The 20,723-nt window shown below is 45.0% G+C and overlaps 1 protein-coding gene across 2 annotated transcripts in view; it reads left to right on the top strand.

The window, feature by feature from the left end:
• Window positions 1-5,516: 5,516 nt before the first annotated feature.
• The window catches only part of LOC129813088 (methyl-CpG-binding domain protein 2-like), a 109,688-nt gene continuing 94,481 nt past the window's right edge, over window positions 5,517-20,723 (top strand). For both annotated transcript variants that reach the window (XM_055865263.1, XM_055865272.1), the window contains exon 1: window positions 5,517-6,011. In XM_055865263.1, the coding sequence (XP_055721238.1) occupies window positions 5,896-6,011 (116 nt within the window). In that variant the 5' untranslated portion in view covers window positions 5,517-5,895. The remainder of the gene's footprint in view (window positions 6,012-20,723) is intronic.

A 20,723-nucleotide genomic window follows, 5' to 3' on the forward strand; every position in this document is an offset into this window, starting at 1 on the left:
GCCTAATTACTGCCAGACCTGTTGAATCAAGAAATCACTTAAATAGAACCTGTCTGACAAAGTGAAGTAGGACAAAAGATCTCAAAAAGCAAGACATCATGGCGCGATCCAAAGAAATTCAGGAACAGATGAGAAACAAAGTAATTGACATCTATCAGCCTGGAAATGGCTACAAAGCCAGTTCTAAAGCTTTGGGACTCCAGCGCTCCACGGTGAGAGACATTATCCACAAATGGAGAACATTTGGAACAGTGGTGAACCTTCCTAGGAGTGGCCGGCCTTCCAAAATTACCCCAAGAGCGCAGCGACGACTCATCCAAGAGGTCACAAAAGAACCCACAACAACATCTAAAAGAACTGCAGGCCTCACTGGCCTCAGTTAAGGTCAGTGCTCATGACTCAACCAGAAGAAAGAGACTGGGCAAAAATGGTACCCATGGCAGAGTTCCGAGGTGAAAACCACTGCTGACCAAAAAGAACATAAAGGCTTGTCTCACTTTTGGCAAAAAAACATCTTGATGATCCCCAAGACTTTTGGGAAAATATTATATGGACTGACGGGGCAAAAGTTTAACTTTTTAGAAGGTGTGCGTCCCGTTACATCTGGCGTAAAAGTAACACAGCATTTCAGAAAAAGAACATCATACCAACAGTCAAATATGGTGGTGGTAGTGTGATGGTCTGGGGCTGCTTTGCTGCTTCAGGACCTGGACGACTTGCTGTGGTTGACGGAACCATGGATTCTGCTCTCTACCAGAACATCCTGAAGGAGAATGTCCAGCCGTATGTTCGTGACCTCAAGCTGAAGTGCACTTGGGTTCTGCAGCAGGACAATGATCCAAAACACACCAGCAAGTCCGCCTCTGAATGGTAAAAAAAAAAAAGGTTTTGGAGTGGCCTAGTCAAAGTCCGGACTTGAATCCGATTGAAATGCTGTGGCTTGACCTTAAAAAGTCGGTTCGTGCTCGAAAACCCTCCAATGTGGCTGAATTAAAACAATTCTGCAAAGAAGAGTGGGCCAAAATTCCTCCAAGGCGATATGAAAGACTCATTGCCAGTTATCGCAAACGCTTGATTGCAGTTGTTGCTGCTGAGGGTGGCACAACTAGTTATTAGGTGTAGGAGGCAATTACTTTTTCACATAGGGCCAGGAATGTTCGGATTGCTTTTTCCCCTTGATAAATAAAATCATCACTTAAAAACTGCATTTTGTGTTTAGTTGGGTTATCTTTGTGTAATATTTACATTTGTTTGATCTGAAACATTTAAGTGTGACATGTGTAATAAAAATAAATCAGGAAGGGGGCAAATACTTTTTCACAGCACTGTATATATTTACAAGAGATATGTGAGTGATTGGAAATGCTGAAGACAATTACATTGATGGAAGCTACAATATTAAAGCTGATCTACTCCCTAAAAAAAACACTTTTATTTTTAACAAAAGTATTTTGCGACAGTGTGCACTAATGAATACGACCCAGGTGGCCATGCAGGCAGACTTCACAAACTGGGTGCTTTAGAAAAGTAAAACACTATCAAAGTCTACGACTACTCTTGCCTCCCATGGTACCTCCCATGGTACCTCCCATGGTATCGTATCTCCCATGGTATGTCCCATGGTATCGTATCTCCCATGGTATGGTTTCTCCCATGGTATGGTATCTCCCATGGTATCTCCCATGGTATCTCCTATGGTATGGTATCTCCCATGGTATCTCCCATGGTATGTTTCTCCCATGGTATCTCCCATGGTATCTCCCATGGTATGGTATCTCCTATGGTACCTCCTATGGTATGGTATCTCCTATGGTACCTCCCATGGTATCTCCCATGGTATGGTATCTCCCATGGTATCTCTTATGGTATGGTATCTCCTATGGTATGGTATCTCCCATGGTATCTCCCATGGTATGGTTTCTCCCATGGTATCTCCTATGGTATGGTATCTCCCATGGTATTTTATATGTTATCTCCTGTGGTATGGTATCTCCCATGGTATTTTATATGTTATCTCCCATGGTATCTCCTATGGTATGGTATCTCCCATGGTATGGCATCTCCTATGGTATCTCCCATGGTATGGTATCTTCTATGGTATGGTATCTCCCATGGTATCTCCCATGGTATGGTATCTCCTATGGTACCTCCCATTGTATGGTATCTCCTATGGTATGGTATCTCCCATGGCATCTCCTATGGTATGGTATCTCCCATGGTATGGTATCTCCTATGGTACCTCCTATGGTATGGTATCTCCTATGGTACCTCCCATGGTATCTCCTATGGTATGGTATCTCCCATGGTATGGATTCTCCCATGGTATCGCCTATGGTATGGTATCTCCCATGGTATTTTATATGTTATCTCCTATGGTATGGTATCTCCCATGGTATCTCCTATGGTATGGTATCTCCCATGGTATGGTTTCTCCCATGGTATCTCCCATGGTATGGTAGCTCCTATGGAATGGTATCTCCCATGGTATCTCCTATGGTATGGTATCTCCCATGGTATCTCCTATGGTATGCTATCTACCATGGTTTCTCCCATGGTATGGTCTCTCCTATGGTATCTCCCTTGGTATGGTATCTCCTATGGTATGGTATCTCCCATGGTATGGTTTCTCCCATGGTATCTCCTATGGTATGGTATCTTCCATGGTATTTTATATGTTATCTCCTGTGGTATGGTATCTCCCATGGTATTTTATATGTTATCTCCTATGGTATGGTATCTCCCATGGTATCTCCCATGGTATGGTTTCTCACATGGTATGGCATCTCCTATGGTATCCCCCATGGTATGGTATCTTCTATGGTATGGTATCTCCCATGGTATCTCCTATGGTATGGTATTTCCCATGGTATCTCCCATGGTATGGTATCTCCTATGGTATCTCCCATGGTATGGTACCTCCTATGGTATGGTATCTCCCATGGTATCTCCTATGGTATGGTATCTCCCATGGTATGGTATCTCCCATGGTATCTCTTATGGTATGGTATCTCACATGGTATGGCATCTCCTATGGTACCTCCTATGGTATGGTATCTCCTATGGTACCTCCCATGGTATCTCCTATGGTATGGTATCTCCCATGGTATGGTTTCTCCCATGGTATCTCCTATGGTAGGGTATCTCCCATGGTATTTTATATGTTATCTCCTGTGGTATGGTTTCTCCCATGGTATTTTATATGTTATCTCCTATGGTATGGTATCTCCCATGGTATCTCCTATGGTATGGTATCTCCCATGGTATGGCATCTCCTATGGTATCTCCCATGGTATGGTATCTTCTATGGTATGGTATCTCCCATGGTATCTCCCATGGTATGGTATCTCCTATGGTATCTCCCATGGTATGGTATCTCCTATGGTATGGTATCTCCCATGGCATCTCCTATGGTATGGTATCTCCCATGGTATGGTATCTCCTATTGTACCTCCTATGGTATGGTATCTCCTATGGTACCTCCCACGGTATCTCCTATGGTATGGTATCTCCCATGGTATGGTTTCTCCCATGGTATCTCCTATGGTATGGTATCTCCCATGGTATTTTATATGTTATCTCCTATGGTATGGTATCTCCCATGGTATCTCCTATGGTATGGTATCTCCCATGGTTTGGTTTCTCCCATGGTATCTCCCATGGTATGGTAGCTCCTATGGTATGGTATCTCCCATGGTATCTCCTATGGTATGGTATCTCCCATGGTATCTCCTATGGTATGCTATCTCCCATGGTTTCTCCCATGGTATGGTCTCTCCTATGGTATCTCCCATGGTATGGTATCTGCTATGGTATGGTATCTCCCATGGTATCTCCTATGGTATGGTTTCTCCCATGGTATCTCCCATGGTATTTTTTCTCCCATGGTATCTCCTATGGTATGGTATCTCCCATGGTATCTCCCATGGTATGGAATCTTCTATGGTATGGTATTTTATATGTTATATCCTATGGTATGGTATCTCCCATGGTATCTCCTATGGTATGGTATCTCCCATGGTATGGTTTCTCCCATGGTATCTCCCATGGTATGGCATCTCCTATGGTATGGTATCTCCCATGGTATCTCCCATGGTATGGTATCTTCCATGGTATCTCCTATGGTATGGTATCTCCCATGGTACCTCCCATGGTATGGTACCTCCCATGGTATCTCCCATGGTATCTCTTATGGTATCTCCTATGGTATGGTATCTCCCATGGTATCTCCTATGGTATGGTATATCCTATGGTATCTCCCATGGTATCTCCTATGGTATGGTATCTCCCATGGTATCTCCTATGGTATGGTTTCTCCCATGGTGTCTCCTATGGTATGGTATCTCCCATGGTATCTCCCATGGTATGGCATCTCCTATGGTATCCCCCATGGTATGGTATCTTCTATGGTATGGTATCTCCCATGGTTTCTCCTATGGTATGGTATCTCCCATGGTATCTTCTATGGTATGGTATCTCCCATGGTATCTCCCATGGTATCTCCTATGGTATGGTATCTCCCATGGTATCTCCCATGGTATCTTTAATGGTATCTCCTATGGTATGGTATCTCCCATGGTATCTCCTATGGTATGGTATCTCCCATGGTATCTCCCATGGTATCTTCTATGGTATGGTATCTCCCATGGTATCTGCCATGGTATCTCCCATGGTATCTTCTGTATGGTATGGTATCTCCCATGGTATCTCCCATGGTATCTCCCATGGTATTTTATATGGTATCTCCCATGGTATCTTCTATTTTATGGCATCTCCCATGGTATCTCCCATGGTATCTTCTATGGTATGGTATCTCCCATGGTATCTCCCATGGTATCTTCTATGGTATCTCCTTTACCACTATTCAGCCAGACGGTTGGGTTTCAGTTAGAAATTGTTTTGAGTGTGCGCGAGAGCGAAGCTATTTAAAGACAAGACGGTGACGTGATCTGAAATGGTGACATGACGAAAATGTAGAATTAATTGAATATAAGAAATAGACTAGCCATGTTGAAGACTGCGTAAGACTATGCTATCAATGGAGTTAGAATTCTGTATGAATAACGATACAGAAGGTTGCTTTGCTGCGCCGCCGCAGTAGCAAATCTGACTATACAACTACACCGTTCACATCATTTGTGAGGAACTTTTCTCTATTCTCAGAAAAAAACATTCATAATCGGGAGGAGTTTAAAGAGGAGATGCATCTTTAGAGCCTTGGTTTTGCAGCACTCTCATCACCCCTACATCACGCGGCTATGTATAAGCCAATGCTAATACTTGCAGAAACATTCAAATTGAAGAATTTTCAGAAATAAACGGTTCAACTTGATAACTTTTTTTATTTTTTAGGTTCATATTTTACTGAATAAGAATGGTGTTTTCTCTGTAAATGTTGCATCACCGCCTAGGAAGGGAGGAACCCCGTACAGAATTAGGAATTGGAAATAGGATCTCTTATGGGGAAGCGAGAAGTGACGGGACGTTCCAGAGAGGCGGGGCGTTGCTGTAGCGAGCGGTGCGGTTGCCAGGCGCTGGGTCAGTGTGTGGGAAGTGCTGAAATATCTCAACGTCACTGCCACCGCCGCGGTCGAGTACTGAGATACAATTGCCGTGTCTCATAGTTGGATAGTTGAAGATCAAAGAGGGAAAACCTGTCAAACCAACGATATAGTTATCTATCTACCGAAAGTCCTCGATACAAATCGCGGAAATAAGAAGTTCCTAGTTTCGCTCTGGTTTCAAGTAGTTAGCAGTTGAAACGTTTTTTTAGGTAGCTTCACGTTCACGTTAGATCGCCAGGTCAGCTGTATTTATTAACACGTTGTTGTATTCTTTAGCTATTTCGTCGGTCTTGAATAACGATTGGGGTGATTCCCAAACGTAAAGTATTGCTAGATGATTATGGAGAAGAAGAGGATGGATTGCCCCTCTCTGCCACCGGGTTGGAAAAAAGAAGAAGTGATCCGGAAGTCAGGGCTCAGTGCTGGCAAGTGTGATGTGTATTACTACAGGTAATGATCGATCATGAAGATAGCCAAGGGTACTGTTATCTATCTTGAAAGGTTCACAAGTTATGATAGTTACTTAGTTGTCTGATTAGCTACAATAACTATTTTCCAAGGAGAAAAGTATGAGCTAAAGCTAACTAGCTAGCTAAACCTTAAGCTTGGACACCCACTCACACTCAGTGCCACAATGTTGCTAGTTTTATGCTATCAGTGTGTGAACATTGTATCAAAAACTGCACAACTTGGCACAAGTACAGTGGCAACATTGTATCACACTTTGTATTACCAGCAGAAGTTCAAATGTATCTTAGTTTAGACAAGAGATAGTGAGATTCTGATTTATGAAAACTATTATTTGGTCACTTGCATTCTTGACCGTGTCTCATCATGTGATTGATATGCGTGATCAAATCAAATTAAATTTATTTATATAGCCCTTCGTACATCAGCTGATATCTCAAAGTGCTGTACAGAAACCCAGCCTAAAACCCCAAAACAGCAAGCAATGCAGGGGTAGAAACACAGTGATGATCTTGATAAATGACACCTCTGAAACTGAAACTCTGTTTGCAATCTAGGCTAAACCATTGGAACTCAGCCTTCTGTCTAAAGTACATTATCTGTGCGGCTAATTCCTTGGCAATTTACAACATGGTCCTTCATAAATGGTCTATAAGCTATAGTTGGCGTTTATGCTTTTGGGACTCTTCAAAGCTAAATGACAGTTCATCTTTTCATTTTGCTGCTTTGCTGTAGGCCTTCACCTTCCTCAGTAACTCATTGATTGGTTACCCAATGCAGGCCCCGTCTGGTTTGTGGCCTCAAAAAAGGTGTCCAACTTGTTGCTGACTATATGTGTGCCTGTGTTTGGGGGGGGGGTCAAGATTCAAATAATCAAAACTATGACAGTTGTAAACCATTTGTGTGTGTTGTGATCATGTGCGTTCCTTCCACCTGGGAAAATCTGACTGAAACACAGCACAAGCATTTCTTTCTCCTCCCTTCGAGGAGATTCAGATTGAGACGGATTGATAGCGTTTGTCTTCCAGGTAGATCTAAGATCAGGGTGGTATACTACAACTAGATGTTTTGGTTCGTTCATAAAACTAAACTCAGATATGTTTTCTTTGGGTTGTTGAGTCAAAGAGACCATGGCCATTTTCAAGTTTATCTTTAAAATAAAATAAAAATGATATTTTGGCAAGTTAGCTGGCTAAGTCATTGATCCTGCTTTATAGTATACTTCTGTGTAATGATCAGCATGAACAACAACTTACAACTGAAAACAACATACTAGCCCCCCCCCCCCAGCTCAGTGTTTTGAAGGCAATGCCCTCGGGCTGGCCTATTGCCTCTGGAGTGTGACTTCGGCTGCATCCTGGGGCCTGGGCCAATGAGCCTGCCTGCCTGTGTACTCTACACCCCTCCCTCCCTCTCACTGGTGAAAAACATGCCTCTCATTCTTATTCAAATGCTATGATCCCAGCAGCGTGTGAGAAGTGTTGGCCGTGGGGTGTTCGTTTTTTTGTTTGTTGTAGACCTGTGAAAGCTTTGTAGCGTAGCTCTCGTGTGATAGTGTGAAGGTCTTGTTCGATGGTGTGTGTAGACCTGTGATAGTGAGTGTGTGTGTGGTTTTGTACGACTGTGTGATGGTGTAGACTGTAGAGTGTGGTGAAAGCAAGCGAGGCCTTTGGACAGTCTCAGGTGCGGCCTTGTCAGTGTGTATCTAGGTGGTTCTGACATCCTGTACTGGCCGGCTCTGTGATTGTCCCTTCTCATGGAGAGAGAGAGAGAGAGCTGTCAACAACAGGGACTGGCCGGCTCTGTGTTTGTCCCTTCTCATGGAGAGAGAGAGAGAGAGAGAGCTGTCAACAACAGGGACTGGCCGGCTCTGTGTTTGTCCCTTCTCATGGAGAGAGAGAGAGAGAGAGCTGTCAACAACAGGGACTGGCCGGCTCTGTGTTTGTCCCTTCTCATGGAGAGCGAGAGAGCTGTCAACAACAGGGACTGGCCGGCTCTGTGATTGTCCCTTCTCATGGAGAGAGAGAGAGAGAGAGAGCTGCCAACAACAGGGACTGGCCGGCTCTGTGATTGTCCCTTCTCATGGAGAGAGAGAGAGAGAGCTGTCAACAACAGGGACTGGCCGGCTCTGTGTTTGTCCCTTCTCATGGAGAGAGAGAGAGAGAGCTGCCAACAACAGGGACTGGCCGGCTCTGTGTTTGTCCCTTCTTATGGAGAGAGAGAGAGAGAGCTGTCAACAACAGGGACTGGCCGGCTCTGTGATTGTCCCTTCTCATGGAGAGAGAGAGAGAGCTGCCAACAACAGGGACTGGCCGGCTCTGTGATTGTCCCTTCTCATGGAGAGAGAGAGAGAGAGCTGCCAACAACAGGGACTGGCCGGTTCTGTGATTGTCCCTTCTCATGGAGAGAGAGAGAGAGAGCTGCCAACAATAGGGACTGGCCGGTTCTGTGATTGTCCCTTCTCATGGAGAGAGAGAGAGAGAGAGCTGTCAACAACGGGGACTGGACACACACTGAGGAAGAGCAGACTATTCTACGCCACACAGCAGCTCAGCACCTATCCACTCTGATTGGTTGCTAAGCGGAAGCTTTTGATCCCATAATTCCAGGTGGTCTCACCAAACAATGACTAGATTTATAGAATAACCTGAAGCACTGAGGTTGTGTAGAAAATATTGTCGGCCGGGTTTCCCCTTGTAAAAATACATAAATATATATATACATAAATATATATATTAAAAAAATATGTTTTTATTTAATTTGAAAACACAGTTCAACTGCAGTGAAGCCACTTAACTATCCAAGACCCCCCACTGTCCCCACTCCCAAAACCTGCCCCCCCCTCCACCCCCTTCCAGCCACCATCCCCTCGTTCACAAAGCAAGTTCTTTGCATGTCGTTGGTGCGTGGGCTGTTGGGGGAGGGGTGTTGGGTGGGTTTGTTTAAGGTGCTGTCTGTGGTTGTGGCTGTGTGTCGGGGAGGGTAGGGTTGTAAAAAGACCCCACACTGTTGGTTGGTGCTCGTGTTAATGTCCCCCCCCCCCCCCCCCCCTGCTCACTCAGCAAGCTAGGTTAACTGTACTCGCTCCCCAGCCATATGCTGCATGGCTTCTCTTCACACCTGGGATCAAATGAAGAGGTCAAGCCCACTTCCTGCCCTCATTTCTCCCTCTCAAACTGATCTTAGATCACAGACTGACGCTCGTCCTTTTCATATCAAAGCTAGGTCAGTCTGGGTAGCCTGTCAGTGATATCTGGGTCTTGGCGTAGGCTACCTGTGGCTCACGGTCCGCCACCTCCCTCTCTGTGTTTATTGTTCTGCTCCTACCTTCATGCCTTCTCCATGTTGTTTTGTACACAGTACTGAATGAACCTGAAGTCTGTGGAATGAACCAATAATACAGTCAACATGTCTGAGTTCCATGAAAACGATGTGTTTGTACCGAGTTCCATGAGGAGATTATGTTTTGTTGACCAGCTGACTTCCAGAAAGAAAAGAAAATCTATTCTTAGAATTATGCTAGTTCAGTATGCTAGTTCAGTATGCTAGTTCAGTATGCTAGTTCAGTATGCTAGTTCAGTATGCTAGTTCATTATGCTAGTTCAGTATGCTAGTTCAGTATGCTAGTTCAGTATGCTAGTTCATTATGCTAGTTCATTATGCTAGTTCATTATGCTAGTTCAGTATGCTAGTTCAGTATGCTAGTTCAGTATGCTAGTTCAGTATGCTAGTTCAGTATGCTAGTTCAGTATGCTAGTTCATTATGCTAGTTCAGTATGCTAGTTCAGTATGCTAGTTCAGTATGCTAGTTCAGTATGCTAGTTCAGTATGCTAGTTCAGTATGCTAGTTCAGTATGCTAGTTCATTATGCTAGTTCATTATGCTAGTTCAGTATGCTAGTTCAGTATGCTAGTTCAGTATGCTAGTTCAGTATGCTAGTTCAGTATGCTAGTTCAGTATGCTAGTTCAGTATGCTAGTTCAGTATGCTAGTTCAGTATGCTAGTTCAGTATGCTAGTTCAGTATGCTAGTTCAGTATGCTAGTTCACTATGCTAGTTCACTATGCTAGTTCACTATGCTAGTTCACTATGCTAGTTCACTATGCTAGTTTAGTATGCTAGTTTAGTATGCTAGTTTAGTATGCTAGTTTAGTATGCTAGTTTAGTATGCTAGTTTAGTATGCTAGTTCATTATGCTAGTTCATTATGCTAGTTCAGTATTCCCATAAACTGTGTTGTTGTATAATGGAGCTTTAGCCTCAGGAGAGGACAGGCCTAGTACTAGGCTAGTCCATGGAATGACATGTGGCTGTGTGGGGAGGTCGTCAGCAATCCCTGAAGTATATATTTCCGCTTCTCTTCAGCCTCTAGTCTTGATAGTGATGTTTGTTATGACTCAGCCATGAGTTGTGTCCTAAATCACACCCTATTCCCTACACAGCGCACTACTTTTGACCACAGCCCTATGGACCCTCGTCAAAAGTAGTGCACTATCTAGAGAATAGGGTGTCATTTGGGACACAGGGACACAGACCCCTGCTAGTGATGTTGTTATTATGACTCAGTCAGGGTTCGAGTCATTCTGATCCGATGTTCTTCACACATCCCCTCAGTCAGCCTGGTACGGCAACTGCTTGGCCTCCGACCGCAAGGCGCTACAGAGTGTAGTGCGTACGACCCAGTACATCACTGGGGCCGAGCTTCCTGCCACCCAGGACCTCTATACCAGGCCGTGTCAGAGGAAGGCCCTAAAAATTGTTAACGACTCCAGCCACCATAGACTGTTCTCTCTGCTTCCGCATGGCAAGTGGTACCAGAACTCCAAATCGAGGTCCAAAGGGCTTCTTAACAGCTTCTACCCCCAGGCCACAAGACTCCTGAACAGCTAATCAAAGGGCTTTCCAGACCCCTGTTTTACGCTGCTGCTACTCTCTGTTTATAATCTATACATAGTCACTTTAGTCACATAGTCACATAGCCTCCACATTGACTCTGTACCGTAACACCCTGTATATAGCCTCCACATTGACTCTGTACCGGAACCCCCTGTATATAGTCTCCACATTGACTCTGTACCGGTACCCCCTGTATATAGCCTCCACATTGACTCTGTACCAGTACCCCCTGTATATAGCCTCCACATTGAAACTGTACCGGTACCCCCTGTATATAGCCTCCACATTGAAACTGTACCGGTACCCTCTGTATATAGCCTCCACATTGACTCTGTACCGGTACCCCCTGTATATAGCCTCCACATTGACTCTACCAGTACCCCCTGTATATAGCCTCCACATTGACTCTGTACCGGTACCCCCTGTATATAGCCTCCACATTGACTCTGTACCAGTACCAACTGTATATAGCCTCCACATTGACTCTGTACCAGTACCCCCTGTATATAGCCTCCACATTGACTCTGTACCGGTACCCCCTGTATATAGCCTCCACATTGACTCTGTACCGTAACACCCTGTATATAGTCTCCACATTGACTCTGTACCGTAACACCCTGTATATAGCCTCCACATTGACTCTGTACCGGTACCCCCTGTATATAGCCTCCACATTGACTCTGTACCGGTACCCCCTGTATATAGCCTCCACATTGACTCTGTACCGTAATACCCTGTATATAGCCTCCACATTGACTCTGTACCGTAACACCCTGTATATAGCCTCCACATTGACTCTGTACCGTAACACCCTGTATATAGTCTCCACATTGACTCTGTACCGGTACACCCTGTATATAACCTCCACATTGACTCTGTACCGGTACCCCCTGTATATAGCCTCCACATTGACTCTGTACCGGAACCCCCTGTATATAGCCTCCACATTGACTCTGTACCGGTACCCCCTGTATATAGCCTCCACATTGACTCTGTACCAGTACCCCCTGTATATAGCCTCCACATTGACTCTGTACCAGTACCCCCTGTATATAGCCTCCACATTGACTCTGTACCGGAACCCTCTGTATATAGCCTCCACATTGACTCTGTACCGGTACCCCCTGTATATAGCCTCCACATTGACTCTGTACCAGTACCCCCTGTATATAGCCTCCACATTGACTCTGTACCAGTACCCCCTGTATATAGCCTCCACATTGACTCTGTACCGTAACACCCTGTATATAGCCTCCACATTGACTCTGTACCGGAACCCCCTGTATATAGCCTCCACATTGACTCTGTACCGGTACCCCCTGTATATAGCCTCCACATTGACTCTGTACCGGTACCCCCTGTATATAGCCTCCACATTGACTCTGTACCGGTACCCCCTGTATGTAGCCTCCACATTGACTCTGTACAGGTACACCCTGTATGTAGCCTCCACATTGACTCTGTACCGGTACCCCCTGTATATAGCCTCCACATTGACTCTGTACCAGTACCCCCTGTATATAGTCTCCACATTGACTCTGTACCTGTACCCCCTGTATATAGTCTCCACGTTGACTCTTTACCGGTACCCCCTGTATATAGCCTCCACGTTGACTCTGTACCAGTACCCCCTGTATATAGCCTCCACATTGACTCTGTACCGGTACCCCCTGTATATAGCCTCCACATTGACTCTGTGCCGGTACCCCCTGTATATAGCCTCCACATTGACTCTGTACAGGTACACCCTGTATGTAGCCTCCACATTGACTCTGTACCGGTACCCCCTGTATATAGCCTCCACATTGACTCTGTACCGGTACCCCCTGTATATAGTCTCCACATTGACTCTGTACAGGTACCCCCTGTATATAACCTCCACATTGACTCTGTACCGGTACCCCCTGTATATAACCTCCACATTGACTCTGTACAGGTACACCCTGTATGTAGCCTCCACATTGACTCTGTACCGGTACCTCCTGTATATAGCCTCGCTATTGTTATTTTACTGCTGCTGTTGAATTATTTGTTACTTTTATTTACATTTTTTTTAAACTTACATGCCCTTAATCAAGAGCGTTAAGTAAGCATTTCACTGTAAGGTCTACTACACTTGTTGTATTCGGCGCATGTGACAAATAACATTTGATTTGATTTGAGATGGAGTTCCTGTCTTCTTCCCACATCACCTCAGTCAGTCCCAGAGATGTTCCTGTCTTCTTCCCACATCACCTCAGTCAGTCCCAGAGATGTTCCTGTCTTCTTCCCACATCACCTCAGTCAGTCCCAGAGATGTTCCTGTCTTGTTCCCACATCACCTCAGTCAGTCCCAGAGATGTTCCTGTCTTCTTCCCACATCACCTCAGTCAGTCCCAGAGATGTTCCTGTCTTGTTCCCACATCACCTCAGTCAGTCCCAGAGATGTCCCTGTCTTGTTCCCACATCACCTCAGTCAGTCCCAGAGATGTTCCTGTCTTGTTCCCACATCACCTCAGTCAGTCCCAGAGATGTTCCTGTCTTGTTCCCACATCACCTCAGTCAGCCCCAGCGATGGAGTTCCTGTGGGAAGGTAGGCAGGACTGAATACAGGTATCTGAGGCAGAGGGCGAGAGTCGGCTGTTGTGAGACTGTGGGATCGGGCTCTGTGTGTTAGGCTAAGTGGATAAGGTTTGTGACAAACATGTTTTTATGAGTAGTTGTTCTCTAAGTGAAGTGGGCCTACTCGCCATTGTTGACACTTGAAAGGAAACTTGAGGTGAATTGAATCTCTTCAGAGTGAGAGTGAACGACTAGACTCTTGAGGTGAATTGAATCACTTCAGAGTGAGAGTGAACGACTAGACTCTTGAGGTGAATTGAATCTCTTCAGAGTGAGACTGAACGACTAGACTCTTGAGGTAAATTGAATCTCTTCAGAGTGAGACTGAATGACTAGACTCTTGAGGTGAATTGAATCTCTTCAGAGTGAGACTGAATGACTAGACTCTTGAGGTGAATTGAATCTCTTCAGAGTGAGACTGAACGACTAGCCTCTTGAGGTAAATTGAATCTCTTCAGAGTGAGACTGAACGACTAGACTCTTGAGGTGAATTGAATCTCTTCAGAGTGAGAGTGAACGACTGGACTCTTGAGGTGAATTGAATCTCTTCAGAGTGAGACTGAACGACTAGACTCTTGAGGTGAATTGAATCTCTTCAGAGTGAGAGTGAATGATTAGACTCTTTGCCCTCAGAGGTTTGTAGAACAGTAACTGAGGTCAGTAGTAAATATCAGAGGTTATGGGATTACTACTACTCAGTGCTAGGTCACACACACACAGACACACACACACAGACACACACAGACACACACACACACACACACACACACACACACACACACACACACACACACACACACACACACACACACACACACACACACACACACACACACAGACACAGACACACAGAGAGCCTCGCTCTGCCTGACTGTGAAGCTGAAAGAGATGCTACAGAACAACATGTGACCATGCTTACCGGGCTATAGAATGAAACCATGTGACCAGGTGTAGGCTACTACTCATTGGTTTGGTAACTGGCAACTGCTTGGTATCCGACCGCAAGGCGCTACAGAGGGTAGTCCGTACAGCCCAGTACATCACTGGGTCTGAGCTACCTGCCATCCAGGACCTCTACACCAGGCGGTGTCAGAGGAAGGCCCTAAAAAGGGTCAAAGACTCCAGCCACCAAAGTTATATACTGTTTCTCTGCTACCGCACGGCAATCTATGCACCAAGTCTGGAACTGACAGGACCCTGAACAGCTTCTAACCCCACAGCGAAATAAGACTGCTAAATAGTTAGTTCAATAGTTAAATAGCTACCCGGACAATCTGCAGTGACCTTTTCTGCGTTGACTCATCACATACGCTGCTGCTGCTACTATTGACCATCTGTTACTTTATTCCTAGTTATTTGTACGTATCTACCACAGGAGGCTGGTGACACCTTAATTAGGGGAGGACGGGCTCGTGGTAATGACTGGAGCGGAATCTGCAGTGACCTTTTCTGCGTTGACTCATCACATACACTGCTGCTACTGTTTATTATCTATCCTGATGGCTGTTGTTTACACCTAACTAATACCTATATTTACTTATTTACCTCAATTACCTACTACACCTGCACATTGACTCGGTACACGTACCCCTTGTCTATAGCCATGTTATCATTACTCAGTACTGGTACCCCTTGTATATAGCCTAGTTATCATTACTCAGTACTGGTACCCCTTGTATATAGCCTAGTTATCATTACTCAGTACTGGTACCCCTTGTATATAGCCTAGTTATCATTACTACTGGTACCCCTTGTATATAGCCTAGTTATCATTACTCAGTACTGGTACCCCTTGTATATAGCCTAGTTATCATTAGTACTGGTACCCCTTGTATATAGCCAAGTTATAAATTACTCAGTGCTGGTACCCCTTGTCTATAGCCATGTTATCATTACTCAGTACTGGTACCCCTTGTATATAGCCATGTTATCATTAGTACTGGTACCCCTTGTATATAACCTAGTTATCATTACTCAGTACTGGTACCCCTTGTATATAGCCTAGTTATCATTAGTACTGGTACCCCTTGTATATAGCCTAGTTATCATTAGTACTGGTACCCCTTGTATATAACCTAGTTATCATTACTCAGTACTGGTACCCCTTGTATATAGCCTAGTTATCATTAGTACTGGTACCCCTTGTATATAGCCTAGTTATCATTACTCAGTACTGGTACCCCTTGTATATAGCCTAGTTATCATTACTCAGTACTGGTACCCCTTGTATATAGCCTAGTTATCATTACTCAGTACTGGTACCCCTTGCCGCTGAAAAACAGTCCCACAGCATGATGCTGCCACCACCATGCTTCACCGTAGGGATGGTGCCAGGTTTCCTCCAGACGTGACGCTTGGCATTCAGGCCAAAGAGTTCAATCTTGTTTCTGATGGTCTGAGAGTCCTTTAGGTGTCTTTTGGCAACTCCAAGCGGGCTGTTATGTGCCTTTTACCGAGGAGTGACTTCTGTCTGGCCACTCTACCATAAAGGCCTGATTGGTGGAGTGGTGCAGAGATGGTTGTCATTCTGGAAGGTTCTCCCATCTCCACAGAGGACCTCTGAAGCTCTGTCAGAGTGACCATCGGATTCTTGGTCACCTCCCTGACCAAGGCCCTTCTCCCTCAATTGCTCAATTTGGCCGGGCGGTGAGCTCTAGGAAGAGTCTTGGTGGTTCCAAACTTCTTCCATTTAAGAATAATGGAGGCCATTGTGTTCTTGGGAACCTTCAATGCTGCAGAACTTTTTTGTTACCCTTCCCCAGATATGTTTCTCGACACAATCCTGTCTCAGAGCTCTACAGACAATTCCTTCGACCTCATGGCTTGGTTTCTGCTCTGACATGCACTGTCAACTGTGAGACCTTATATAGACAGGTGTGTGCCTTTCCAAATGATGTTCAATCGATTGAATTTACCACAGGTTGACTCCAATCAAGTTGTAGAAACATCTCAAGGATGATCAATGGATACAGGATGCACCTGAGCTCAATTTCGAGTCTCATAGCAAATAGTCTGAATTCCTATGTAAATAAGGTATTTCTGTTTTTCCATTTTTATACATTTACAAGGATTTCGACAAACCTGTTTTTGCTTTGTCATTATAGGGTATTGTGTGTAGATTGAAGAGGACTTTTATTTATTTGATACGTTTCCGCCTTATTCTAAAATGTAACAAAATGTGGAAAATGGGACGGGGTCTGAATACTTAATGAATGCACTGTACCTAGGTAGCGAATGCAGCTAGCTAGTTCAGCCAACTTAAACACGCAGCTCAAACAGTTAGGGATGTGCTATGTTAGCTAGCTGGCTATGGCTTTTCAAAGCTATAACTCTTCCAAGTCAAGGTAAGCTTTTGGTTTTATTAATTTATTGCCACAGGGCCCGGCGGTATAACTGCTAAACTGCTTGCTGTACACTGTACAGTTCTAGTAGCCATGTTGACTATGACGTTAGCTAATATAGTGACAAAGATGTAGTCTGTGTTTAGTGGTTATTGTATGAAAGTTTGGCTTGGAAAGGTTTTCCCACTTGGTCACAGACAGCTGTTGTCTTGTGCACGGAAGTCCACAAGCGAAGGGAAAAGGTGAGAGGAGGAGAGCGCATAGATGCGAGAAGGAGTTATTTATATATATGCTGTTCGTACGTGGCTGCTATGAAAGTGAACTGCGTTTGCTGGTGATCAGGGTTGTATTCATTCTGTCGATTCTGTTGAAAAACGTTTCTTAAACGTAAGCATACAGAACGAAACGGGGATAAAGATACCCTCAATGTGTCCAATTGAAAACGTTCGTTTTCAACTGTTGGACTCATGATTACACCCTAAGTCAAGTAGACACAGGCAACAGTGTGCAAGGCGGTATTGAATGTGTCTGTTACGTTGATTAGCCTACTCTTTCTCTCGACCTGTGTGCACTTATGTTGTAAACTTTCCTTCGTAGGCTAGGTTGTAGCAACCTCCTGATTTTGTATAGGGAAAATTCAAGTATCATGTAGTAGCCTCTATGGATGTTACATTGAGCTGGGTGAATGGAATGTGAATGACAGTCATCCAATATGCTGTAATAGAAATAAGGCCATGCTCATTTAAAAAAAAAAAAACTAAACTCGTCCTCCCTCGTCTTTAATTGGCACCGACCGCCACTGGTCTACACCTGTTGTTTACGAAGCATGTGACAAATGACATTTGATTTGATTTGAACACGCAACCCCCATAACATTGACAGTTTCTATGTTTGTTTTCTCTCGTTTAGGCCTTGGCCCTATGCTGCAAAATGCTGGGACTTTAGGCTGTATTTAACACTGATTATCAATGAGTATGTAGGCCTAAATCTGCCATTTTATCTGTTCACACAACAAGTCCATTGTTAGTCAGTCTGTTTAAGCGGAAGTGTGGAGGGAGACGTAGCAGAGAGAGAGAGTCGCCACGGCCATTTTGAAAAGACAACTCTATGTGAGTGTGAAAACCAGCTGTGTGGTGGCGACTGAAGTGAAGGGCTAACTGTGCTATAGCGAGCGCTGGCTGGCTTCAGGTTGGTTCACTCACCTCAGTGGGTTGTTCAGGCTGTACTGGACTGTACTGTAGCTTAGAGCCACGGTGCAGTTCACTGATCCTCACAACCCTCTTTCTCTCTCTCTCTCTGCTCGGCACAGCGCTAAGCTACTGACCCACATGTCACTGTGTGCTGTCTATCTGCCTGACTGGCGTACTAGGTAATGGCTGCATCTTTAATGGAGTAGAGTTCAGTACAGTAGACTACAGTACAATATACTGTTCTCTCTCTCGCTCATAAAGAAAAGTAGAGAGAGAGAGAGAGGTGTTGTCGTCCTTACTCAGTCTGTTTGCCACTCTTGGTTTGACCAACAGAAAGACGTAAACAGTTATGAGCTGAAATATAGCAGTATACCAGTGGAATGGAAGACAGTAGCAGGTGACAGTTATGAGCTGAATATAGCAGTATACCAGTGGAAGGGAAGACAGTAGCAGGAGACAGTTATGAGCTGAATATAGCAGTATACCAGTGGAAGGGAAGACAGTAGCAGGAGACAGTTATGAGCTGAATATAGCAGTATACCAGTGGAAGGGAAGACAGTAGCAGGAGACAGTTATGAGCTGAATATAGCAGTATACCAGTGGAAGAAGACAGTAGCAGGAGACAGTTATGAGCTGAATGTAGCAGTATACCAGTGGAAGAAGACAGTAGCAGGAGACAGTTATGAGCTGAATGTAGCAGTATACCAGTGGAAGGGACGACAGTAGCAGGAGACAGTTATGAGCTGAATGTAGCAGTATACCAGTGGAAGGGAAGACAGTAGCAGGAGACAGTTATGAGCTGAATATAGCAGTATACCAGTGGAAGTGAAGACAGTAGCAGGAGACAGTTATGAGCTGAATATAGCAGTATACCAGTAGAACGGAAGATAGTAGCAGGAGACAGTTATGAGCTGAATATAGCAGTATACCAGTGGAAGGGAAGACAGTAGCAGGAGACAGTTATGAGCTGAATATAGCAGTATACCAGTGGAAGGGAAGACAGTAGCAGGAGACAGTTATGAGCTGAATGTAGCAGTATACCAGTGGAAGAAGACCGTAGCAGGAGACAGTTATGAGCTGAATATAGCAGTATACCAGTGGAAGAAGACCGTAGCAGGAGACAGTTATGAGCTGAATATAGCAGTGTACCAGTGGAAGGGAAGACAGTAGCAGGTGACCCAACTGTGGTTTGTGACTATTATTGATTTCACATTGTAGCCAATTCAGTTGCTGTTATTCCGTTACAGATTTTTTTACATTTGGGAACGGAATTATGAGTTTTGATGTTTACTAAGACCCCCCCCCCCCCCCCCCCCCCCCCCTTTCCATCTGTTTATCCAGTAATCAAAGCCTTTTTTTACGCCACATTTTTTGTTGTTGAAAAATTTCAAATCTAAGCCTTCATTTCCTCAAAATATAGACCATGTTCAAATGGTTAAAGTACAAAAGGGAAAATAAATAAACATAAATATAAATAATTGTGATATTTCACCCAGTAGATATGGGAGTTGATCAAAATCGAGTCTCTCTCTCTCTCCTATCTCTGTTTGTCTCTTCTGTCTCTGCCTGTCTGCCTGTCTGCCTGTCTGCCTGTCTGTCTGTGTGCCTGCCTGCAACCCAGCTGGTGCAAAGCGTGCTGTCAGCAGTGAGACAAAAGGGTGTGGGCTGGAGGAAGGCTGTGGTTACACTGGGGGAGGGGGAGGAGCAAGCATGCCGTGAAAGTGTGCCCTGCCCTGCACTCACTTCACTTATCACCTAACACAACTACACACAGAGTCTGCCGCCAGGCATGCAGGCAGACAGACTGATAGCTAGGCCGGTAGACAAATAGCCAGGCAGGTAGGCAGACAAATAGCCACCCGGGCAGACAGATAGGCAGGCATAAACACAGGAAACTTCCTGACGAGCTCTCTCTACTCTCAGTTCTCCCTGAGCTGGTGTCTATGCCCAGGGAGAAGCCCAGGGAGAAGCCCAGCGAGAAGCCCAGCGAGAAGCCAAGGGAGAACTATTGAGGCTACTCTCTCACTCCATCTGCTCTGTTTCTCCGCTCCTCTTTTCCATTTTCACAGCCACTTTGCAGTGTAACTTACTGGCACACATGCACATTAGCATGCTAGCTAAGTGAACGATGGGGAAACGGGCCTACATGCTGAGAATAGGACGTTGAAATTTGGAGAGATTTCTGGTCTTCTTTGTTCCTTCAAGCCTGATATGGTTTATCTGGTCCACATTACATGAAGAAAGCTAACCAATGTGGAATTCCACACCCTCAATCTCTCTCACTAGTGAGCCGTGTGGTAGAGACAGATAGTCACTCTGTTCCACACCCTCAACCCCTCTCACTAGTGAGCCGTGTGGTAGAGAGGTAGTCAGTCTGAGACTGGGCTAGGGTGTGTTTGTGTCTTGGTGAGTTTCTCTGAAAGGCGTTGTTATGTGGAAGGGTGAGTTCTCTTTGGCTAAGCTTTGACTCATCGCTGAGTCACCTACTCACTCGCCCCTGAACCAAGCCACGATCACACACTCATCTGTGTCCTTCCGACCGCTGGTCACAGAGGTGGATCTCCATAGCATTGAGTCACAGAGCCGGTCGCAGAGCCGGTCACAGAGCTAGGCGCTCGTTCCGTCTGCATATGACAGGAGCTGAGCTAGATAGAGGAGGTTGTCAACC

The sequence above is a fragment of the Salvelinus fontinalis genome, chromosome 2 (genome assembly GCF_029448725.1).
Source record: "Salvelinus fontinalis isolate EN_2023a chromosome 2, ASM2944872v1, whole genome shotgun sequence".
NCBI lineage: Eukaryota > Metazoa > Chordata > Actinopteri > Salmoniformes > Salmonidae > Salvelinus > Salvelinus fontinalis.